The following is a 26539-nucleotide window of genomic DNA, read 5'->3' as shown; positions in this document are numbered from 1 at the left end:
TCACTTCTGGACTACATATAGTATTTCACTGATGCCACTATTGCCATATGGTAGCTATAGACTTAAATAAGTGCTTGATTGACTGTTCGCATGATCATTACTCAACCACATATGCACCTGAATAATCACCTACATGTAGTTTACATAACATCTTAAGGTATGATAGATTGTGTAACTGTTGTGACAGCTTTATATAGCAATTTGCATGACAAATTTTATGGCAAACTACTTACAAACTATCAGACAATTGTGTGATAAACTGCATGGAAATATCTCTAATATTGTAAGTAGCCCATTGAGTAGGAGGCTAATCTTCTGCAATGCACTTCAGCACCACAAAGGGGGTAGAGAGGGATTTGTAAATGCAAATATGAATCACTTTCATCCACTATATCACTATATCACTACATTGAGAGGTGAGCATATATGATTACTTTCGTAACTCCACTTACACTTATCTCATAAGATAAGTGTAGGCATAGCTAAGTTTAGTAAAAAAAAACTTACGTTACAGTTTAAAGTGTTAGGTCAATGTATTGATATCATTATAGAGCGATATTGTCTAGTTCGATATAGTGACATATAGCTTAAAATTGACTAAACTTCTAGAAGGTTCTGAGCCAAATGCACAAACGCCTAATCTGAAGTTTTCTGATCATTGACAGCATAGGGATTCCGAGGCAGCCAGGAGTGCTCCCTCCAGATCTGTGCATATTTCTTGATTTCCAATTACTACTATTAATTTCCCTCTTTCAGGTGCTTTTTGCAGTCTGAAAGATGCTGGCTGGCAGGTTAGAGTATGGTGCATGTTCTCATATATTTGTCCACAGTGGCTGTGATTGTGGTCAGTTGATGCAGAAGGAACTGGAGCATCCATACAATACCATGCTGACAAAATAGAAGGCTACTGGTCTCACTGTCCACCCTGTACAACATAAAAAAGACATCTTTTAGAAAAAGGCAAGGACACTAAATTATTGGCCACACAGCTCATTTCCTGTAACTCCTAATTTTATGGGAAACTTCAGGGTTCTAATTGTAATCAGTGGTATAGAGGGGGGCCTCCACACCCTTTCCCTGCCATCAACTGTGTGCCACTGAGCTTGTTGTGTAACTCTTGTGATTCCACAAGACTGCTGGACTTGGGGAGGCAGCACCACTTCTTGTGGGTGACTGCGTCTCTCCCACACCAGTTTGGCAACATTCGGCTCAACCATACCAGCTTGCTAGCAGTACCTCATCCAGACACACAGGGTGAAGGTGATTTGTGGCAGTCTAGCGTATGACACTCAGGGCCTCCAACCTTTTTTGTGGTAAAACCTACTTATGTTTGTGAAAATCATCCAGAGCTATGAATATTATTAGAATTTTAATACTGAACACATCAGACAAGGTTACATGTTTGTTTTAAAAATAAACTTTGTAGTTTTTGGAGGCTGGGCTACAGACAGGAGAGCTGCTTATGGGTAGCTCGAGTGCTACTAGTACCCCACAAGTTACTCGTTGGAGACCCCTGGTCTAGTGGCTTCTCTAGGGAGTCGCAGTGAGCAAGTCATACCCTTTTCTTTCAGAAGCAGTAAGTCTCGTACACCCACAAAGGCAAAGAACGAAATACAGGATAGTTTTCAATAGATTTATTGAAAAGACTGCAATCTTCGATAAAATGCATGAGCTATAATGATGAGGATAATGAGACATAACAGAATTAGGATTTACATCAGTGATGTAAAAATGAACAACCCCAACATATTGCAATATTCATGGATAAATTATTCATGCCTAACGCCTAATCTCTAGCCTATAGCGAGAGCATGGTAGTGTTAAATCAATCTGTCCATTCTAAGACCATGATCAATGCACCCTCCCCGTTACCTTGCTCAAGGGTCTTCCCTCTGTCACCTGATCTAGCTGTAGAGACAAGGCTGAGGTCAGAAGCAAAATGGCGTGCGGCATGGACTGAAATTCCTGGCCGGAAGGACCCCTCTAAGGTACCCTTAGCCCACATAGAGTTTATATAGGTAAACATGTTTTGTTCTGTGAAGCAGGCCTGAACACGTACCTAAATATCAGATTGTTTACTCAGTTTTGCCGCGGCAATACCAAACATTATTTTGTGCCATTCTCATTTTGTTCTTGTCAACCCTGAGGCAAGGAATGCAATGAAAAATGTCATGCATAACAATGATAAAAACGCTTGCTAAATGACAACTGATTACAAACATAAAACATCACTGCTGAAAAGCAGGCTATTTTGAAATTAATAAATGCAAACAGGACATTTTATCTAGGTAAAAGGGCACAGGACGGAGGCTTCAGCTAAGCTAAAGTATATGTGACCGAACAACACTGAAATGGAACCACAACAAGCTCACCTCTATTGGGGTGGGAGAGTAGGAGGATGTTCTGACACCAAAAAATATTTGCTTTACAGAATGCTCTGCTCAGCGCCAAGTACACAGAAAGAAAACTGAAATAAAGTGATAGAGAAAGCTGGGAGCTACCTTTAATGCAGTGGGCCTCATCTAGCAACTTGGATCTGTTTTCCCTGTCATATCAGGCCTGCCTTCCAGGACTGCAGGAGAAACATTGCAGATTCCAGTTTAATTCACTTCATCTGCAAGAGGTTTCACAGATCTCTAAACAGGGCCTAGGCCTAGAAATACAGGCTCTGCTGCAAATCCACTTTGTCTCAAACGGCTCTGGGAAGCAACTCCAGCTACTAAGCTGTTTTTAATAAATTTCATTTAATTGCAGGTCAGTTAGGGCTGTGCCCACCTCCAAAAATTAAAGTTGCCCCTCCCCCCACACGCATATACTCAAACATACTTTGTGAAGGCTGCTGGAACTTAGGTTTCACTGTTGCCTGTAATTCCATTAACTGTGGCCTCTGTATCCGTAACTCCAGGGAGCACAGTTAATGTGGCAAAATACAAGGCCCTAGTAATGAAGCCATGGAGGCAGAGTCCAAGTACTGAAAATATGAAATGCCACAAGGGCAGGTGTGTCCTTTCTCACATCACATGCCTACCTCACCACATTCTTCAATGTCTACACTAAGCTTCAAGAGTAAAAGGCTTAGCGAGGACCAAACTATACTTCAGATTTCAGACAATAGGGGGCTTCCTCCCACAGTATCAAAAATGAGATAGAATAGTACGCGTTTATCCAGGGCTTTAAGTGGGGTGAAAAAGGTGGGAGGTGTCTAAAAGGGCATGGCTTGTACAAGTAAGTATGTGGATTAAATATGTAAACAATACTTCTGTGATTTCCATAGTGTGCCACCTGATTGGTATTTTGGTGCATCTCTGTGCTTTCTTTTATTACATTCAGATTTATAAACCAACAAGTGCCATTCACCTAAAGCCAGTTAGCACTATTGGCTTTGACACTGGTTGCTAGCTATTTAAGATAAATGAGTAACAACAGTGATTTTATTCTAAATAATTAATATTGAAAATGTTTCAATTCAGAAATTGTGAGACTGTGAATTAATGATTAGTAAGACTTTTGGAAGGGGCTGTATTCTTCCGTGTCTTAATCACTCACGTTATGTTCACTCTAACTTAGACATACACAATTTTTCTCGCCACATCTCCACCTGCATATCTTGCACTACATCTCTTTTCTCTTCAGCATCCTATTTTCTCTCTTTCCTAAATGCACTTCCATGCTCCTCATTCACTTCGCCACCCTAAACACACAACGGACCCACTCGCCTGTAAGAAGTGCATTTTCTTTTGCTTTCGCCTTGTCAGTGTTTTGCCTATGGTGTACCACCTTCACACACATTTGCCCAGAATCAAATTTGCATCTGGAATATGTGACTATTGTTCTGTGAGCTTTGCAGAGAGGCCAAGAATTGCAGGACCATGTATTCTGAACACCTTTCTGACCCACTTGCAGGCACTGTGAGAATCTCGCAGTTCTCAATCATTGCCTGTTAACACCCGGAGGTGGGTTTTTTCAAAGTATGCACCATATAAGCATAATGTACTACCTGAAAAAATACAAAAACACAACTTCCTGGAAATAGCTAGAACTCTTAGATAATGTGCAATTAAAAAAAAGTGAAATATAAACGAAAACTATATTGCTGTCATGGATTATCTTAACATTGTTTACAGAAATTGTTCAGAAATCGATCACTGAGTTTTACAATTACAGTTAAGGATATGTATACAGTGTCTGTTTTTAACTGCTAGCAGGTCTGGGAACCAGAGGCACCCAGCCCACTTAAATCCCTGTATTTATCTCACCTAAGAGGTACAATGGATGAATAGCAGCACTATTCTGTGTAAATTGAATAGCAGCACTACACAGTTGGGACAGAAAACCGTCACTAATCAGTGAAAACAACAGCCTAGCATAGCCTCCATATGCCAGGAACTAGCAACCACTTTAACTGCATTAATTTGTGTGGTTAGAGATTTCTAATTGCTTTAATAAATGGGAACGTGTATATAATAGACCAGTATGAGAAGTCGGTCACAAGTCAGCATCTGACATTTTTCCACAGGGAGAGCTGAGGCAGTATTATATGTCAGATTTATGCCTGTAAGGAGCCAGGAATGCTGGTGCAAACTCAATTGCAGCAGTACGTCTTTGCAGGGCCATAGCTTCAGGAGGTGGAATTTGCAGTGTGAGACCCCCAAATAAAAGCATTCTCGACTTGGTAATTGGGTATGCGGGCCCAGAACTGGGCCTGCTTTGTCTGTGTCGTTTTCTCGTCGTCTGGTTTCAGTAAGAAATTTTTCTCTTGTTAATTATTTGGGTCTGGAATTTAAATATATATAGTGACTGTAGTGGGCACTTTAAATGGGTGCACATTTACTACTTTTTTTAATTCACAAACAATGGCAGTAATGGGCTTGGAGAGCAGTGCCAGTCTCTGGTTTCCAGGCATACTACTGGAAAACAAACACCCAAAAGGTGAGGGGGCAAATGCTTGCAAATAGTCTGACTACTAGCGATCACTCTAAAATTCCAAACCATCATTTTTCACCCACTGTGTCACTCTAGATAGAGGGCCTGATTTAGGGTTTGGCAGCCGGAGTAAAAACAGACAGGATGGTAAAGAACTTTACATCCATCAACCTGCTTTTACTCCGCCCACCAAATTTAGAGATGTTCGCTGGCCCCACAAACATTTCTTTACATTGCCATGACCACAGCGGTTCAGGTCAATGTAGGAAATGTTTGACAGACGGTCAGCCGTCAAACTTTTTTACAGTTTTATATTTTTTATTTTTCAAAAGCAAACTCCCAAAATGGAATTTTGTTTCTGAAGAAAAAAAAAAATGACCACCACAATATGGAGTTTCTTCCATTATATGGCATCATTTTTCTTATTTACAGACCCTCATTGTACCTTCCAGTGATGAGCAGTAAAAAAAGCCATCCCACCCTCCGCTTTAGATAGGAAGGAAGGTTGGAAGGCTTTCCTACTCCTTTGGGCTGTCATTGGAAGTTTTACACCGATGCAGTAAATTGTATTCCGTCAGTGTACAACTTGCTCTCCACTTGAATCAAAATCAGTGAGGTGGACTTTGAGTTTAGTGGAAGCGTACTCATTTGCTGTTGCAATAGAGAACCTGTGTTCCAAACTCTAAATCAGCCCCAGAGGCCTACCTCATGCAAATCAGTACTGATCCTGCTCTTCCTGAGAACAGTCCATCCTGCAACTTGGTCATCTTATCCATTCATCCATTCATCCAGCAGCCCACTGCGTTTTTAGTTTGGGAATTTGAGATTCACACTCCCTGAATCTCACTTACTAAACTTCTTGGTCGATGTAGGGCACATGGAGGTGGAATAGAGTAAGTTATATGCCAGTTCCACTGAAAGGTCTGTAGGACTTGGTTATCTTGAATCATAAGGTCGGCACATCTGATACTTGACTGAGGCAGCCCAGGCTGCTTGCAATTATCTGGAATCACTCCTCTCTCTGTCACTCATGCACATACACACACGCTCAATACAACTACTATTTAAATGGTTAAGTCCAGTTTTGAGGACCGGCACATTTTGTCTTCATCAGGCTTTGACCCAGAGCAAAAGAGAAAAAACACTTAAGAGCAATGGGAGGGGAAAGCGAAAGATGGAAAATCGAGGAAGAGGGCAAAAGCAGGAACATGCCAGAGTGAAATAATGGGGTAGTGGTGGATTAAAGAAGCATGAGGATGAATTCAATACCTGGAATTTAATAGTGCAGCTCCAGGCTTCTGAGCAAAAGAGTGAGCCACAGCTCCTATTCTGTTACAAATTAAGCACTGGTTGATCCTCTACTGGTATGGTTAGAGAGCCATTCATTGCCGGTTGGCACTGAAGGGCTGGTGTGCAATTGAGTTTGCTGATGCTCCTCTTTGTTGTTTCTCCAGAGATGAATTCATTCTTAAAAGCTAACAGTGAAGACGTTCTGCCCGTCACTGAGAGCGAAACGCTGCACAAGATGGTGGGACAGATGAAGGGAATCCAGGGACACTACAACTCCTGCTACCTCGACTCCACTCTATTCAGGTTGGTGCCAAAGTACTATCTATTGAGGGTCAATAATGGAAACGGATGGGCTTCCCTTAACTTGCACAACTCTGAACATTGATATTGGCCTCATCGTGGGGTATGAATTAATAAAAATGGTTGCATCTTGTGCATGAGGTTGCTTCAGTACAGAACAAAGGGAGAAAATGGTGAACCTCCAGGAGCGAGCTGATGGAGTTGTGGGTGTTTATACCTAAGACATTATGAACGATTTTACACCCCCATTCTCAACTGCCAAACTCTTCCCAATGTCGTTTTTATACTAGGCAGGATGTCAGTTCCTGACCTTACTAGGCCCTTTCTTGCATGAACGTCTCCTCTCATTGATTTCACCCTACAAAAACTATTACAAAAGCCCCACTCCAGATTGGCTAAAAACAAGTATTGACCTATACACACCTCATTACTCCCTAGAAAAGAATCAACATCCTGAACAAGAATAATCGCAGTCCTGTGATAACATTTGAAACAATAAAACTGTCATGCTAGGCTGGGGCCACCTCATTCTGTGCACAGCGGGGATGGTATCAGAGTGATTTTGATGCAAAGCCCATCCACAAGTCAGGATCTGCAGACAACCCTGCAGCTTATCTCCTTTAGTAGCTATGGCAACATCATCAGAACATGTCTAGGTTTGTTTGAAGTCTTTGTGCTTCTATTACCTACTCAATGTTCTCTCTCTGAACCAATAAGGGGGAATTAGCCTTTTTGTAACATTTCTCTAAATAGCTCCACTAGGTCTATGTTAAGGGCATTCCTCCATTCCATCCAAAGTCACCATTTATGTTTCAATGCCTATGGTTCTTGTTCCTAGCAGGTTAAAATATTTTTTCATGCACAATGTTGTCTATGCTTCCAGGTTCCAAATGGAGTTTTTTGGTAGAGCGTTGCCTCCAGTCTAGAATTGATAACTGCCTGTCTTTTTAAGTCATTTATTTCCTTACCTATTAAAGACCTACAGCTAAAGATTTGTCAATGTCTTTTTAAGATCATATAGGAAAGTAATAAGTCTTCCTTTCCCACTTCATGGTCTGGGGTGGTGGCCTTAACTTCTCTCCCTGCACTTAAAACCACTGCCGTGCAATGTGCTGACCAGGTCCTGCCTGTGGTGGGTGCTGGAACAAACATAGCTTTCTTATTTTTGTCCGACAGAAGTGACAAAGTAGTAACTCAGTTACCTTCTCCCTATCAATGAGTTTTGTTTCTATTTTGAATAGTTGGTCTTCCACCAGTCCCAAGGTCCAATGTTAGGGCCTTATTAGTCATCACTCGAGATCTCATCTACTGCCTTTCCTAGTGAGCACTTTAGAGCCAAACGTATATGAAGAGAAATTTCTCAGTGTTCTTACTTGCTTCTGATGGTCGTCATTCCTTTGCCAATCGAGACATGCAGTCTGCCTGCCCACTCACCTCAGAGTACAGTTCATAGTTTTTCTGTGTCTCTCAGACTCTTTCTCTTGTGCACAGTTAAGTGTGGGTTATTCAGGTTTAGAGTCTTACACCCACACCTATATAACTCATCATCTGGGTATGGATCATCATCTAGAGGGTCCACCCAATCTCCCCATTTACCTTATACCTTTTAGTTTCCTACCAAGTAATGAACCTCTTTCCCTGGTCAGCTTTCATGACCCTGGAAGAATATTGAAGTATTTTCTCTTTGCAGAGCTCACAGAATGATGGAAAGGTCACTTCTGAGAAGAAGGTGAAGCCAGGCTCCATAGAGGTGCTTTCTAGCACCTCCACCTGTAAACTTAAACTGTAAACTTTGCACTTGTATAGCGCACTACTCACCCGTTAGGGTCTCAAGGCACTGTACTCATACCGCTATGGAACCCCTCCTGGCTTTTCCCTGTGAGGTGCCCACTCCTGGGCACCCCCAGGGTGAAGCCAGGCATCCAAGCACTGTTGGGGCCGTTGTGGAGATTAAGCAAGCTACTGCCCAGAGTTGCAGAGTGGGACCCATTAATTAGATTAGGCACCGAGGCGAGAATTATCTGGTCCAAGAGAATTGAGCCCAAGACCTGCCGAAGCGGGACTTGAACCCTGGTCTTGAACCAGATCTCTGCTTCAGGGTCTGCCGCTCTAACCATTGTGCCACACTTCTCCACCTGGACACATAGGGCCGGATTCACAAAGGAAAACATCGACTTTAGCTCTAAACTTAGACCAAAAGTCCACGTTTATGACTTTTGGTATTCACAAAGTGCATTTATGAATAGTATATTTACGTCTGCACTCGAAGCAGAGATTACACTCTGGTTGTTGAGTGTACTCCCCGCACCCAGAGTGTACTCACCGCAGTTGGAGAAGAGATACGCCTCAAGTGCAGAGAAAACACTTTTGGCGCAGAGAGTACACTCTGCATCCGAAGTGGAATCTCCACCCCGAATGAGGACGTAAAGATATTCCCTTTGCGAAAGTCGAAAGTCGTAAACTTAGACTTTTGGTCTAAGTTTAGACCAAAAGTCTAAGTTTACCTTTGTGAAACCGGCTCTAAGATTCTGTTCAACCAAAGGAAAGAAACAACGTTTGAGACCATCAGGAAGGTGCAAAAGCGAAATTTGAAGTAATGTCACCATAAAACCAATAGTGGACTGGAATCAATTGAGCAAACACACAATCGACAAAGAGGAAGTGACATCAACTTGAATCATATACTAACCTCACATACTTCAAAATACATTGCCAAACCTATGTCCCTAAATCTCGTAACATAAATACACATCCACAATAAAGAACATGATCAGTTTTGATAATTCCATCATGACGTTCTTTCACGTTGGAAAGAAAACACGAAAAACACAAATAGCAGATGTGAAAAACAGGACATAGTGCTTTTCCAAAGAAATGGTGAAATCGAATGAAACATCCTCATTACTCAGTGTCCCAGCAAAAAAAATAGATAGATAGATTGGTCACACACAGTCCGTCCCCACCTCCACCACCAGGCACGCACACATGAAGCAATGAAACCAAATCACAACACACTGTGAACCATACTACCACAAATGATAGCGCAACGATGGAGCGTTACTTGCTAACGCACTTGGAACCAGGAGCCCATGGAACCCAAACTCCAGATACACATCAAGGTGGAGGTCCTTGACCTAATATTTGGGCACAAAGTCTTACACATTTTCATCTTTCTCCTTTCTAGCCATCTTTTCAAAAGCAAAGCTTTCCACCCCTACAATGAATGACTACAGTATCCCCAAGCTCCCCATCAAATATACGTCATGCCCGGCAGTGAATCTTGCGCTATGGTCTTTAGGAATGCAGTGGTCATATGAGAGTGAGCATAATGCCGTACATCCACAATGTCAATGGAGCCAATGGTAATGTGGCATTTACGCGGGTCAGTACGTATCTTTGTCAGGCACGCAAATGGCATAGAATCTAGAAGCAGTAGCTGAACACATTCTGGTGAGTGGCATATTACGTAATACTATTGCAGAGACGGAGGTAATGCATGACACTACGTAAACACAAAATATTTAGAGGTCAGGGGAGAAAGAGACGAGGATTGTCAGTTTCGTAGTCAGCAGGTATATGCCCAGAAACCTGTTAGTAAAGAAAGTATACAGGGAGTGCAGAATTATTAGGCAAGTTGTATTTTTGAGGATTAATTTTATTATTGAACAACAACCATGTTCTCAATGAACCCAAAAAACTCATTAATATCAAAGCTGAATATTTTTGGAAGTAGTTTTTAGTTTGTTTTTAGTTTTAGCTATGTTAGGGGGATATCTGTATGTGCAGGTGACTATTACTGTGCATAATTATTAGGCAACTTAACAAAAAACAAATATATACCCATTTCAATTATTTATTATTACCAGTGAAACCAATATAACATCTCAACATTCACAAATATACATTTCTGACATTCAAAAACAAAACAAAAACAAATCAGTGACCAATATAGCCACCTTTCTTTGCAAGGACACTCAAAAGCCTGCCATCCATGGATTCTGTCAGTGTTTTGATCTGTTCACCATCAACATTGCGTGCAGCAGCAACCACAGCCTCCCAGACACTGTTCAGAGAGGTGTACTGTTTTCCCTCCTTGTAAATCTCACATTTGATGATGGACCACAGGTTCTCAATGGGGTTCAGATCAGGTGAACAAGGAGGCCATGTCATTAGATTTCCTTCTTTTATACCCTTTCTTGCCAGCCACGCTGTGGAGTACTTGGACGCGTGTGATGGAGCATTGTCCTGCATGAAAATCATGTTTTTCTTGAAGGATGCAGACTTCTTCCTGTACCACTGCTTGAAGAAGGTGTCTTCCAGGAACTGGCAGTAGGACTGGGAGTTGAGCTTGACTCCATCCTCAACCCGAAAAGGCCCCACAAGCTCATCTTTGATGATACCAGCCCAAACCAGTACTCCACCTCCACCTTGCTGGCGTCTGAGTGGGACTGGAGCTCTCTGCCCTTTACCAATCCAGCCACGGGCCCATCCATCTGGCCCATCAAGACTCACTCTCATTTCATCAGTCCATAAAACCTTAGAAAAATCAGTCTTGAGATATTTCTTGGCCCAGTCTTGACGTTTCAGCTTGTGTGTCTTGTTCAGTGGTGGTCGTCTTTCAGCCTTTCTTACCTTGGCCATGTCTCTGAGTATTGCACACCTTGTGCTTTTGGGCACTCCAGTGATGTTGCAGCTCTGAAATATGGCCAAACTGGTGGCAAGTGGCATTGTGGCAGCTGCACGCTTGACTTTTCTCAGTTCATGGGCAGTTATTTTGCGCCTTGGTTTTTCCACACGCTTCTTGCGACCCTGTTGACTATTTTGAATGAAACGCTTGATTGTTCGATGATCACGCTTCAGAAGCTTTGCAATTTTAAGAGTGCTGCATCCCTCTGCAAGATATCTCACTATTTTTGACTTTTCTGAGCCTGTCAAGTCTTTCTTTTGACCCATTTTGCCAAAGGAAAGGAAGTTGCCTAATAATTATGCACACCTGATATAGGGTGTTGATGTCATTAGACCACACCCCTTCTCATTACAGAGATGCACATCACCTAATATGCTTAATTGGTAGTAGGCTTTCGAGCCTATACAGCTTGGAGTAAGACAACATGCATAAAGAGGATGATGTGGTGAAATACTAATTTGCCTAATAATTCTGCACTCCCTGTAGGTAATTATATTGACTAGATTGTCTTGTCTTCCTCTATGCTCGTTCTGGTGTGCACATTTAATGATTTGTGTGGCTTAAGTATCAGGGCTGTTGTGCATGTTTCAGGCCCTTTGTTCCTGCTATTACTCTTACATTCTAGCTATTTCCCCTCCTCGAATGGTAATCTCCCTGCCTCACATTGGCACAAACAGAAGATGCTTCTACAGCTGTAGAAACTGAGCTTTGTTCTCATGTACCATTTAAGCATTCAAGCATCAAGCATTCCATGGCCCTGTCTCTGGGCGTAGAAGAACCATTACTAGGGTTCCTTTAAATGGTGGGAATCCGAACTCGCTTCTCTCAGATTCAGTGAATACCTAGTGCAACGCCTTAATCTATTAGAATTTTTTTCAGTCTGCTGTTTTCCCTCCATCCTTCTTATGATTCTTCTTAGGTAGCTCCTGCTTTAAGCCATGTGTGCCATGCTTTCAACGGTTTTCAGCAGCTGTCCTATATACCTTCTTTGCTCATGTTTGTGGACAGTCACACGATCCACACATGCACTCTCTGTGCAACTACCTGGATGGGATCCCCTCTGGAACTTTCTGACTTCAATGCAGACAAATGTGCACCAATTATTCTCTAATAAGACATTGAGCCTGGCTCTAAATATGGTACCTTGGCCTCTGGGAACAGTACTGAGGTAGTATGGCTTTTTCACTCAGGCATCCTTCTGTAAAGGTCACTGAGTCTGGCTCTGGCCTCATGAAAGGTGGTGAGAATGACCAGGAAGAAGGGGAAAGTGACTAGTTAAAAAGGCATTTACCCCAAACCAGACAAACCAGACAAATTGGTCTAATCAGCCCCAGTCATCATGGTCCAGGGAAGGGCCATGAAGCACCCCAGAACACAGGGCTATTAAGCACTACTGGCCCTCAGCATGCTAGCCTCTCTAGGCAGCCGGTCTCAGCCTTCCTGTTGGGAGGTTGTCCCGACACTGAACGTTCACCGCACTAAGGAGTATTTGACCCCCGTCGTCATCTCTGCAAGTCCAGTTTCAGAAATAGGAAGTGATGCTTGTCTATTCACTGATACCCCAGGGTTCTCAGAAATGTATTCCTGCACTTTTAGTATGTATCCTCATGGTTTTGTCTATTTGTGGATAATTTTTGACTCTTGCCTGTCCTACCAGCCATTCCATCAGGGGGTAGTGGAATGCAGGAAGAGCAGATCAGCCTCACACAACTGATAGGATCAGTAGATGCTGAACCAGGAGCTACTGAAACCTATCTCTGCATCCCTGGGATCTGTCTGCACATTTTACTGCCTCGTAGTCCTTGATCTTCAACTTCTCTAATGCTTTGAGTGCCACCAGGCCCATCACATTCAAATATTGATGTAGCTCCAATGCACTCTTGTGCAGCTTTCTCATTTGCTGATATAGTTCCCAAGACCAGAGGCCACCCCGAAGGCCCCAGCGTTCCTTTACCAATGGCCACCAGCAGTCCCAGTTCACTTGCTGTTTCTGACCTCTTTCCCTGAACTCCAGCTTGGCCATCAGGTAAGGACAGCCTTGTGGATCTATCTCCCCAAACCTTTCTGTACAAGAGAGATTAGGTTGCAGAATGGGACATCAACGTGGAAACTGCTACTGAAGTACAAGAGGACCTGTGAGAAAGATTCATTGATGCACAGACATATGTTGGAGTTGAAAGCCTTCTTCCTGGCATTGAGAGTTTTCCTTGTAGTGGTGAATGTCAGAGATTCACTTTAGGACTGAGTGGGGAAGGGTTTACCAAAGCATGCAAACATGAAATGACCTGTGGTACACAATCACAACAGAATCAGCTCACTCGCCGCTTTAGCCAGACTCACAGATTAAGATGGGAAACTATTTGAGATTGTGGAAGACTGGGCAATAGCACCTAAGGAGCAGTAAGATGCTAACCACAATGGGTGTGTGGTATTTCTGGTCATGGTGTAAACTATGGACCAATGACAGTAGAATCAGTATTTACTGCATTGCCCACATTTTGTGGATATGTAGGCTTTCCACTTTTGCTCATTTCGTACACTCAACTTTACACACTATCACCTTCGTTGTTTGCCTGCCAGAGCCCCTAGGCTGTCCTGACCCTTTCTCTTCAGAGTTGCTACATTGTTTGTTTATATGTTGTTCACCTGCCTGCTCATCTGCTTCTGTACTGTAGTCGTCTGCTCCTTGGCGTTCAGGGGACCAGTGCCAGTATCCTGGTCAATGTCTGATCTCATTACTGCCAACATAACCATGTACCAGTGTAGCCTATGGTCCCTGAATGTGAGTCCCTGTCCTCTGTGCCAAATCTTATTTGGTAATCCTTATTGACTGACCTTTTGGCTTAAATATTACTTCTTCAGAACTCTTTTCATCTACCACCTGAAATCACAGCGACACACCAGACCACTAGAAGATATCAGTCTATGCTGAGTAATCCTGACAAGAAAGCAGACCAGCAATCATTCCTGTGTATTCTCTTTCCCTTCACCATTTTCTCCTCATTTCTTCTATAATGTATTCAAACTCACTATGGGGGTCATTCCGACCCGGCCGGGGATGCGGGAGCACCGCCAACAGGCTGGCGGTGCCCCGCAGGGCATTCTGACCGCGGCGGTTTGGCCGCGGTCAGACCAGGAAAACCGGCGGTCTCCCGCCGGTTCGCCGCCATGGGGGATTCCGACCCCCTCACCGCCATCCTGTTCCTGGCGGTTCCGACCGCCAGGAACAGGATGGCAGTGAGGGGTGTCGTGGGGCCCCTGGGGGCCCCTGCAGTGCCCATGCATGGGCACTGCAGGGGCCCCCGTAAGAGGGCCCCACTTTGAATTCCAGTGTCTGCTCAGCAGACACTGGAATTCGCGACGGGTGCAACTGCACCCGTCGCACCTTCCCACTCCGCCGGCTCCATTCGGAGCCGGCTTCCTCGTGGGAAGGGGTTTCCCGCTGGGCTGGCGGGCGGCCTTCTGGCGGTCGCCCGCCAGCCCAGCGGGAAAGCCAGAATGGCCTCCGCGGTCTTTCGACCGCGGAGCGGCCATATGGCGGTTCCCTCCAGGCGGGCGGCTCCCGCCGCCCGCCGGGGTCTGAAAGACCCCCTATGTCTTTAGAAAGACTAGCGGATGGCTAGGATTCTCAACGGAGCTCCATCAAGTGCTTGAAAGCCAGACTTGTGATGATTCACAAAAGACCACCAGCACTTTGAAGACCCCGCCGGCCACAGTACTAACATTCTGCTGGGAGGGTAGGCAAAAACAGTGTTTCCGCCAGCGGGCCCAGCATAATGTAGAGCCTGTACATTGACGCCGGCTCCAGCGGCAATGTAGCAGTGCGGCAGGTGCAGCAGCATCCGTCACGCATATCACTGCCCGTAAATCGGGCAGTGACATGCACGACGGCGCTGTGCACGGGGGCCCCTGCACTGGCCATACCACGTGCATGGGCGGTGCAGGGGCACCCGGGGGTCCCTGAGGCACCCATTCTGCCAGCCTTTCCCTGGTGGGATAAACCGCCAGGGAAAGGCTGGTGGAAAACAGGTACATTATCCAGCGGGCTGTCGGATATATAAATCCGCCATCGCCAGGCTGTCGGGCGGCGGTACTCTGGCGGTGGCGGAGTTACGCCTGTGGCGGGCATGACATGAACATAAAGTGGCTGTCCAGACCGCCATATTCATAATGACCGCCTGAGTATTCTACACTCAGCAGCTCTTGCCAGTAGGTTTTAGATGCAAAGATAGAAGCATATGAGTAGAGATTGTCAATGAGAATTTGATACATATTGAACACCCCTCTCTTGGAAAATCCCAACAACTTAAGGTAGTTTAGAATCCGCGACACTGAGAGATGAATCGCATCCCACCCAAACTTACCTCTTAAGCAATTCAGCACTTGCCAATACCTCCCAAGCTGAGACTGTGAATGCGAAAATGTTGATTTTAACATCTCATAGTAACAAAACATATCCCCATCAAGAAGGTCTCCAAACGTTTTAATTCCCCATTCTTCCTATGGAGCCCATTTTATCAACTTTTTGTCCACAGTGATTCCCTCATTGCACCAAAGTGGCGCACCTTTATGAACTTTTCTATCAATTCTCAAGAGTTGGTGTGAATCTTTCCATGCAGCCACATAGTCCTTAAGGTAGGAGTGCAAAGCGATCTGTCAAAATCGAAGCATTGTATAAGATGCCTAAACCCCCTGGAGCCTGAACAATATTCTGCTCATATGACACCCAATCAGATTGATCAGCTGCAGGAATCATCAGATATGTTAGTTGCAATATATGTTGAGCCATATAGTAAAGCCACATGTAAGGAATTCGAAGGCCACTTGACGTGGTATCCACATGCAAATTTGAAGATTTAAAGGTGATTTCCTGCCTGCCCAGATAAACCTCTTTATCCTCTGATTTATATTGTGAAGGGTACGTGCAGGCATCATCAAGGGCAGCATACCAGAAACATAGTTAAATCTAGGAGCCGTCACCATCTCAGCCATCTGTACTATACCACAAAAAGAAACCTGTAGGACAGACCATCATGTGAAATCTTGTTCCATTCTATTCAACAATGGATGGATATTATAAGCCACCATATTGTCGAAACCCTCATTTATCAGCAAACTCAAATACTTCAAAGCCTAACTCTTTTATGAGAAGCCAACAATCCCAACACGTAAGTGGCAATGCCTCACACTTAGACCAATGTATCCTATATCCAGAGAAGACCAAAAAGACTCAATTAGAGAAATATGTTGGAGGACAGAAGAATCTGGTTCACTCAAATCAGTAAGATATCATCTGCATATAACAACATTTTGCAAGACTGATGAACTACTGCTGCTAATGGTTCAATTGCTAAAATGAACAGAAATAGCAACAGTAGACAACCCTATCTGGTGCCCCAAGAGATATGAAAGGGCTTTGATAAATGGCCTCCACAATCTATCTGCACCAAAGGGGCTGAGTATAGCCATAAGAGTTTGGACAGAAAGTTGGGTCCTATTCCTTCCCTGCTTAAGGAACAAATAAGATGCCTCCATTCAACCCCATCAAAAGCCTTCACTGCATCTCAAGGGAGAAGCGACTTATCATCTGAATCATTACTTTCCCTAACACATTGGACAGAAGATACATATGATTACGGGAATAACATCCTGGTACAAAACCAACCTGAGAGCTACGAATCAAGCTAAGGAGGTCTTTCTTGAGGCAGGTTGCAAGGACCTTTGCAAGAATTTTCATGTCTGCATTAATTAGCAATATGGTATGGTAGCTTGTGCAGTTAGTAGGATTCTTATTGGTCTTCAGAATAAGGCTGATGAGTGTTCTATTAAACAATGCCCTAATGTCAGCACCACCCTTAAGTTCCTGATAAAGCCTATAAAGAAGTGAGATCGCCAACTCTCTGGTAATCTTATAAAAATCAAACGGAAACCATCATCTACTGGGGCTTTGTTATGCTCTTAATGGCCTCTGAAATCTCCTCCACTGTGATCTCCCCTTCAAGGAGCTACCTAACATCCTCAGACAAGGAGAAAAGATGACGGTCTTCCAGACTATCTAGCTCAGAAGTAGTATCAATTGAAGCCTCTGTGTAAAAAAAGTGATCTCAAGAAATGTGCAAATGTTTCTGTAATCTCCACCGATTGTATAAGCAATCCTTGATTCTCAATATGGATTGCTGGAATGGCCTACCTTTTCACCTTGTTCATAATGGAGCATATTTTAGGTGAAGCAGGTTGCGTTGTAAGATATTCATAAGGATCATATTTTGCTTGCTCTAGTCTTCACACATTTTTCACATTTCCCATCTGCGGATTGTTGAATCATGCTTGAGTATAACTCTTAAAGTGGCCTACCCTGCTGCCCATACCATCTGTGTGGAAGTTGTTGAGGATTCATTATTTAACAAGAATTGAAGTAGATGGCCAATATGTTTCTGTTTATTCTCCGGGGTACGTCAGTGTGAAAAATTCAGCCTCCAGTGCTTGGATACGGGAGAAAGACGTCCTAAATCCAATTCCAACACTATCAGGGCTTGAACAGAGATTCCCCTGTATCAATAGTACAACCACTCAGGTAGGCCCACATTATGAGGATCAACATTAACAGAGTAGATGACTCAAATCAGCATGAGTGGGACATTCTCCAGGAAGAACCCAATCCCATCTTTAATAAATGGGGCCATCTATGCACAGAGAACTTTGCAACTCATCTGTACACCAAGATTGGTTAGTTTGTCTTTCAGATGGTGAGGGAATCTTCAGCCGAAGGGACAGCTTGATGCTAGATTAGACAGGGATGTTCCTGGACACCTTTACTCAAACTCCTCAGGTCCTTCATATGTTCAGAGAAAGTCCAGGGTGCTTGTGATTCTACTGGCTCACCTTCGCCATGCCAAGTTTGGTTCTTGGACCTGCTCTATCTTTTTCAGAAGGCCCTTGTCTGCCTTCAACAGATGAGAGACAACCTGTCCATAGAGAGATGGAGAGTGTTGTGCTGTTCCCTACAATCTCTCTCCTTGACAAAATGGCTCTACAGGAGCTAATCTTTGCATATCACATTTAGGGCCAGATGTAGCAAAGGTTTTGAATGTCGCAAACAGCGGATTTCGCTGTTTGCGACGTGCAAAACCCACATCTCGATGCCCAATTCCCATTTTGCGAGTTGGTAACCTGGTTACCGACTCGCAAAACGGGACTGCGAGTCGCAAATGGGAAGGGGTGTTCCCCTTCCTATTTGCGAGTCGCAGTGCGATGATGCATTGCTTTGTGACCGCGAATGCGGTCGCAAAGCAATCGCAGTTACCACCAGTGTCACCACCCTACGTAAATAGCAGATGGACACTTGCAAGACTTCCTTGCGACCATTACTTTCTAATGAATTAAAACTGAAGAGTACCTCTACACAGGTAGATGTGCCATGAAGAAACCTGATAGGCCTAACTTGTTTCTTCCTATTACACATCCTACTTCTTCTTGAGACCAGATCCTGTCCTGGCAGATGCACAAATATTAATTCATTTATGAGGGCCTCCATCTTGGTGGCAGGTAGACAGGTTCTCTTAACTTTGAATACTTCCACTGTGTTCCATGGGACCACAGTGATCAGAATTCTATCTAAAGGCATCATTCCCCTAACATTTTTCCCATGTCCACATGGTTCATTGAGAATTGGTCCCAATTCATAAATTGCATTCTTTAGTACATAAATGAGCACTACAGTAGTACTCTTTTTGTCTCAATGGGTATTGTCATGATGTTCATTCATTGTATATGTTTTTATCTCTGCATTTTCTTAAAATCTATTATGTTGTATATATTTTGGTTTACACCTGTAAGCTGAAACAATAAGTTGACTGACTGGTACTAGTTACTTAACCAGTAAGCAATACACAAACTTACAGTAAAGTACTCCACCTCCTCATCTCCGTTCTTTCCTAGGGGTAGATCTCCACACATGTAAGTTAACTATTTAGTAGTAAATGTGAGAGGGGCCAGTAAGAGTGGTGCGAAAATGGGGAATATCTACTACACAATAGGACAGAGGTAGAGAACAGTAAAGAAGGTTTCAGAAAAGCACAGCCTACTACAAGCACCCATCACCAAAAGAGTAAGGGCCCAATTTAGAGTTTGGCGGGTGGGGTTACTCGGTCACAAACGTAACTGATAGCATGTCCCAATATTACAATTCCATTATATCCTATGGACACCGTAATACGGTGGATGGGATATCTGTCACGTTTGTGACGGAGTAACCCATCCGCCAAATTCAAATCAGGCCCTAAGTCTATTGCTACCACAAACTACACATCTAAAGTCCTAAATGTGGTAAAACAGTAGTCAATTTACTCCTGCCAGCTTTGGAGTAAAGCTAGCTTCACACATAGCCACCTAAAGGTACTGTAACACATTATCATTTAAAAACATGAAAGCAGGGACTTAAAAATGGCAGCCTATAACTAACAATGATAAATAAATAAAATTAGTTCAGGTTTTAAAATATGTGTTCAGTTTGAGCAAAGTTTGTATGATATAATTATGTATTTATTTTGAAATCTAATAATACAATTAGTTTAAATATGAAATTAAAATAAAATGTTAAACTCTTATTAAAAAATAAATAAATTTAAATTTATTGGACCCATAATGTTTAAATGTAATTTAGTACATAGAAATAAAAATGTTAATGTGGTACTATGTTAATTATTCTGTAAGGAATATTATTCATAAAGCATTAAATATTATTACATATTTAATGTAAGTAGTTAACAAATATTTAGTTTAATGAGTTAATGGTCTGTAACATTTTATTTTATTAATAATTAATATGAAAATTTACTTGACATATTTATTTTATTTTAAAGTATTTCTAATAATTTGTTTAAAGAATAATACACTTTGAGGCAGATTAAGATCTTGGTGGGCACACCGCCAGCCTGTGGCAACGAAGGTCAATAACAGCCTGTAAAGTCAGCGGCATCTTGACCACCGCATTCAGATGTTCCTGCAGGGCTGCCCGTGTGTTGGCACCACAGATATGGCAGAGGCACATGTCGGCTCCAGTAGGAGCCTGAGGATAATGCCGGCCATGCTACGGTGTTGCCATCCAGTCGGGAGCACTGTGTCCTTGCAGTATTCCTAGCAAGTGCACAGTGCGTGCACCCAACTAGCTGTTATTCGAGGGCTGACAGTGAGCAACAGCTTAAATTGTAGGAGAGCATAATCACCATAAGGCCATTGTTGTGGCCCTTTCCCGGCCTTTCCGTTGACCTTCACCGGGTGGGGACCCTGCCAGGTGAAGTTTGGTGAAAAGGCAGGTCCTGATCAACCTGGCGGTGAATGTTGCGTGCCCGCTTCAAAGGGCTGCCTCTGCCTCTCCCGCTGATGCAGCGGGATCTGGCATGTCAGCGAAGGCGGCGGTCTTGTGGTTGTCTTCCTGCTCCCTTCATAATCGGGCGGTAAGACCACTAGAGACGCGGGGGGAAGACTGCCAAATATGCGACAGCAGGATTCTTACCGTCTTAGAATCAGGGCCTTTATCATTTTTCCTGTACTTTCCATTAGAGCAAGATCGCCACCTATGTTTGAGAAGTTACTAGTTATGACTTTACACTTTCACTTACATTCATGTAAATCCACCCCTAAAAAATATACTCTCAGAAATGTCGAATGGCACAAAAATTTAGATTAATACCAAAGTACACATGAGCAAATTTACACATGTAAATTTGCCTTTGTGACATCGCCCCAAAGTGTTGGCTCATTAAGTCATCTAGGGTAGTGATTCATTTTATGTCAGTTAGGATTGTGGAGAATGAGGCAGACCTACAGTAGGTCCTTGGCATTTAGTAGGTGAACTTGGCATCTGCATAGGTCCTGTTTGAGGAACATGAATCATTGTTGGAACACTCTGATGACCCGCTCAATGAAGCATTGTTTTGAAATGTGCGCCCTCAATTCTTTTCTGTTTGCAGGGTAATACAATGGAGTTATCAATCATATTTCCAGGGGTTATCCTCTGCTACCCTATTTGAATGGGTCTACATAGTTTGTCTATGGTATTCTAATCCACAAAATTACAGGATCATCAGTAGGACTTGAGATTTAGGGCCTGATTATAACTTTGGAGGAGGTGTTAATCCGTCCCAAAAGTGACAGTAAAGTGACGGATATACCACCAGCCGTATTACGAGTCCATTATATCCTATGGAACTCGTAATACGGCTGGTGGTATATCCGTCACATTTGGGACGGATTAACACCTCCTCCAAAGTTGTAATCAGGCCCATAGTCGGCCCAAGACAGTGAAAAGTAAAATCCATAGATGTTAGGAATAGAAACAAGGGATGCAGGTGCTTCAGAAGATATTGTTGAAAAGGTGATGAGTCAGAGGTGGGGGTCACAAGGATCCACATATTGGATGAGTGGTCACTTGTAAAGTTTGCAATCCTGGAGAATGGGCAGGTTCTTCACGCACAATTTTAGAGGTGAGGAAATCCTTGGAGAGGTGGGGATGGCGAATAGAGGTTCTGCACTGATAATAACAGAGCAGTAATGCACAAGGGGTTTGAGTTTGAAACTCAGGAGCACAATGATGGTCAGCCCATAAGCCAGATTCTCAACCTTTTCAAGTGACTGCTAATTCAGAATGTGGAGTTCATGACCCCATTACTAACTTGTCACCTTCTCAACAATATCCCCTGATGCATCTGCATCTCCCATTTCCTGTGAACTTTTCATAACACCCATGGATTTTACTTTTCCCTGACCCGGCTAGACCATTACCCATCTTTAAGAAAAAGTGGTGCATCAGCTATGATGTGCACTTTTCTTGCACCCCCGACAGGCACCGAAGGACACCATGGTTGCGCTGTATTTATAATATGGTGCACCATGGTGGTCGTTAGCACAATAGCACCAACATTTTTGACACTATTGTGGCTCTTTGCTACACTAGCATCCAAAATGTTGATGCTAATGCAGCAAAGTGCAAGGAGGGCTAAAGTTAACTATGGGAGGATCTTTTTCACGCCTGCTCTGAGCAGGTGTTAAAATGATCCCAAAAATGGTACACTGAAATCTTTTAAATTTCACGGCACCATTTTTGCGGGCCTCCTAGCACTGGAACACCCCCCCCACCTTGCATACATTATGCCTGGGGCAGGCATAATGTGACGCAAGGGGTTACAAAGTGGCGCAATGCATGCATTGCGCCACTTTGTAAATATGCCGTGGCAGGAAAGCCACTTTAGCACCACCTTAGCGTCAAAAACATGACACAATGGCGGCGCTAAGGTGGCGTTAGGGGCTCTTAAATATGCCCCTACATCTCAATTCCTGAAAATGATCCCGTAAAGTTTGTGGATTGAAATGCTGTCGTAAAACAAGGAAGATTCATTCAAATACTAATAATTTGGACAACATGGGCTGTATACATACTCTGTAGACTGTGATACATATATTACGCATTTGTATCACCTGCGCCTGAGCACCATGCATGTTTTTCTCATCCCACTGTCACTTATGTACATAAATACTGTGTTTAATCATTTACTGTTAAAACATTGTTTTGCTATATATTTCTCTTCAGACATTAAGGAAGGCTGAGATGTATATGCGTGAGACTGAGGTATCTTGTGGATGTCTGCCTCTGAGAGTCAGCGGTGTGCTGCTTAGTATTCCTAAGGAATGTGTTCTTTCAAATGTTGGCTGATGTTTGATTTCTGGTGCTTGCCATCCAGTGCATTTATTGTGGTACCACGTAGGTCTTCTCTGTACTGAGGTGTACTTTCCTTTCTTCGGCCTACATTCATCCTCCAATGAAGCAACTCTGTAACAAGCACACCATCGAAGGCAAGGGAGAGCAGTTTTCTGTAACTTGATATATCTGGGTACGAGGACACAGGAACTGTGCCCCCATGCTATGCTCTATTTGGCCACTCTCAATGAGGCTCATCTCCTGCTCCTCTCTCCTTTTTAGGTCGTGCAGAAGCATTTGACCTCATGTACACTTTTAGGATACTTCTTATGACCTAAAGTGTTTTCATTTGTTGGTTGCGGTGTGCTTGAAAAATTCTTGCTTGCTAGTGGTCACTTCTGCCTTTTTTCCCTAATTTTTCTGTCTCAGAGCAGTGACCAACTACCGTATCATTCCACTTTGGTTTCTTTATACGTTGCTGTGATGAACTACTTGGGCATTCCTTTGTTGCTGCCTTTTCACTGGGGGTGTTTTAGACTGCTAGCTGCATGTGTTTTATTGCAGCATTCAGTTCCTCCCACCTCCTCCCATGTCGACATTTTTTTGGGCTTTATTCCAGTGCTGTCGTCTTCCGGCTGCTGGAACATCTGCTCCTTCATTAAATCTTTAATAAAAGGTAGCTCCTAGGCTTCATTTTTAAAAGTTATTTTACCACTGCCCGGCATCTGTTGATTAATGTTCTTCCAGTACAGCCCAGCGCATGCACGTGTTGATTTAATCTTGAAGTAAGCTTATTTTTGCACGTGTTTATGTAATATTAAAATAGGCTTATTTTACAAAAGAAACACCCGGTGCCTAAGTGTTTAGCTCACTGCTCTCAAAAGACACATGTTAGAAATGGGGTCTCCAGTTGGCAGTCAGTTTGCACCCTGTCCAACTAGAGACCCTCACTCTAGTCAGGATCAGGGAGATACCCGCTCAGATAACCCCTACTCACCCCCTTGGTAGCTTATCTCAGAAGCAATGTGTAAAGCATTGCACATAACACACAATAATACATTGAGAACACTACAAAAGGACACCACACCAGTTTCTATATAAAACAAAAACAAATATGATAAAAATCCAACATACAATACTAAAGATATGATTTTTTAAAGAATTAACTTAGAAATACAGTTTCTTAAAGTTGATAGCTCCGTCTGGGTCTATCACGGTGTCATGAACAACAAATCCAACAGTTCAGGGTGGTCGCGGTATCGCGGGCCAGCTATGGTGTTGGGAAGACCCGCAAACAGTACCTTGGAATTGTAGGGCGTTGTGATCCTCGCAATGAGATCCGGAGAGCAGTGTCAATAGCGTCGCAGGTGTCGGTTCCGGAGGTCGGTGCGGGGGTCTTCAGGCCCTTGAAGTCACTTGTGTTGCAGATCGAAGTCCAGGCTAATGAAGTCAGGAGCGCTAGCGTGGATGGCATCAGGGCTGTGGTGCGAAGCAGGATGATGTGACGTGCGGTACCCACAGGTCACGGTGCAGGCATCAGCTCAGTGACGGCGTCCAGCGGTGTCAGTGAGACAAGGGCTACGATGGGAAGTGGGGCGGTGCAAAGTGTGGTGTCACCAGGTCACAGTGCAGGCAGCGGTGTCATAGTTGCTGAAGCGCTGTCGTCCATAGGCCCAAGTCGGCAGTGCGGCACGGGACAGGCTCCATGCAGTGCCCACGAGTCGTGGTACAGGCAGGGCCTCCTGGTGATGACATTGGAGTCGATGGTGCTGGTGTCGGTGGACCGGGGCTGCGGATCGGGACTGTGCTTCGTGTACCTCACAAGCGGTGTCCACAGGCCATGGTACAGGCCATTGCGCGGTCGTCAGCAGGAGCGGTGTCTTCGGGGAAGTCCAGACTGCAGTGTGAGCAACGTGACGCCCAAGTGCAGGGCCCACAGGTCACGGTGCAAGCAGCGGCTTGGTGGCGGCATCAGTTGCTGGCGTCGGTGAGACCAGAGTTGCGGTGCGAAGGGGGGCAGTGCGGCTCCATGCGGCGTCGGCAGGTCACGGTGCAGGTCAGTGGCATTGTTGTCTGTGTCACAGTGGTTTTTCTTCTTGAACAGCACAAAAAACACAGTTCTCAGTGCTGTAGGTAGATGAAACTAAAGTCTTTGGTATCCCTGAGACTTCCAACAAGAGGCAATCTCTACTCCAAGCCCTTGGAGAACTCTCTCAAGCAGGATACACAGCAAAGTTCGCCCTTTGCTCTCTTTTAGCAGCAACTGCAGGCCAACCAAGAAAAGCAACACAGCAAAGGGGCAGTACTCCTCCTTCAACTCCTCTCCTTGGCAGAGGTTCCTCTTGATCCAGAAACATTCTAAAAGTCTGGGGTTTTGGGCCCACTACTTATACCCCTTTCTGACTTTGAAGTAGGCATACTTCAAAGGAAAGTCTCTGTTGTTCACAAGATCATGCCTTGCCCAGGCCTGCCCCCAGACATACACCAGGGAGTCAGAGACTGCTTTGTGAGAGGGCAGGCACAACCCTTTCAGGTGTAAGTAACAACTCCTCCCTCCACTCTATGGCCCATGAGGATATGCAGGGTACACCCCAGCTTCCTTTCTGTCACTGTCTAGAGGGAATTCACACCAGCCCAACTGTCAGTCTGACCCAGACGTGGAATACACAAGTAGGCAGAGACACAGAATGGTTTAAGCAAGAAAATGCCCACTTTCTAAAAGTGGAATTTTCAAACAAACAATTTAAAAACCAACTTTACTAAAAGATGTATTTTTAAATGGTGAGTTCAGAGGCCCCGTACTCCACACCTCTATCTGCTCTCAAAGAGAATCTGCACTTTAAGGATAATTAAAGGCAGCCCCCATGTTAACTTATGAGAGCGATAGGCCTTGCAACAGTTAAAACCAAATTTGGCAGTATTTCAATGTTAGGACATGTAAAACACAGTACATGTCCCGCCTTTTATACTACACACTGCCTTTGGGGCTACAGTCGTAGTTTGACTCTTGCTCTAGGCAAGACTGCTAGTTGAAGGATGACAGTACTTATGTTTGTAGGTGACTATGCCAGTCCTACAAAAAGTTGCAACTGTTGTCCCAACCCTCCCAACTCACAAGCAGCACCTCCCCAAAAACCCCAAAAGTAAAAGGTGATTTGTGGCAGCCTTTACGCATGGACAAAAGAGTTTGACATCTCAGGGAGTGTCGTGGTTAAACGGAGATTACCCTTTTCTCACATGAACAACATGTCTCAATCAAAAATAGGCAATGAAGGAGATGCAGTAAAGTTTTCAATAGGTTTTATTAACAAAACTGCAAACTACGATACGTTGCATGGGCTGCAATGATAAGGATAATGAATAATGCGAGAAACAAAATTGTGAAGACAAGAGTCATTAATACAAAGACCCCCATCATCTTGCAATAACATGAAATGACATGAGATATGAAATATGTCCGAATACCCTAATGTCATGTACCTAATCTCTGACCTAGAACAGAGCGAGGTGTGTTAAACCTAATCTGCCAATGCCATGTCCATGAGAAAAGCCCCCCAACCATTGTTACCTTGGAATAAGGTCTCTAGCTCAGACTCCGTAGGGACACGGAGACAGGGTCAGTGTCAAGGCGACATGCAGCATTG

At 43.8% G+C, this 26539-nt stretch overlaps 1 protein-coding gene across 1 annotated transcript in view; it reads left to right on the top strand.

Moving 5' to 3' along the window:
• The window catches only part of LOC138247253 (ubiquitin carboxyl-terminal hydrolase CYLD-like), a 357524-nt gene that overhangs the window by 140604 nt on the left and 190381 nt on the right, over positions 1-26539 (top strand). Inside the window, exon 3 of the mRNA XM_069201980.1 lies at positions 6378-6516. Coding sequence (XP_069058081.1) covers positions 6378-6516 — 139 coding nt within the window. The remainder of the gene's footprint in view (positions 1-6377; positions 6517-26539) is intronic.

Source organism: Pleurodeles waltl, chromosome 7, assembly GCF_031143425.1.
Source record: "Pleurodeles waltl isolate 20211129_DDA chromosome 7, aPleWal1.hap1.20221129, whole genome shotgun sequence".
Taxonomy (NCBI): domain Eukaryota; kingdom Metazoa; phylum Chordata; class Amphibia; order Caudata; family Salamandridae; genus Pleurodeles; species Pleurodeles waltl.
Note: the sequence above shows the minus strand (reverse complement) of the source record. Positions and strands in the feature narration are given on the sequence as shown.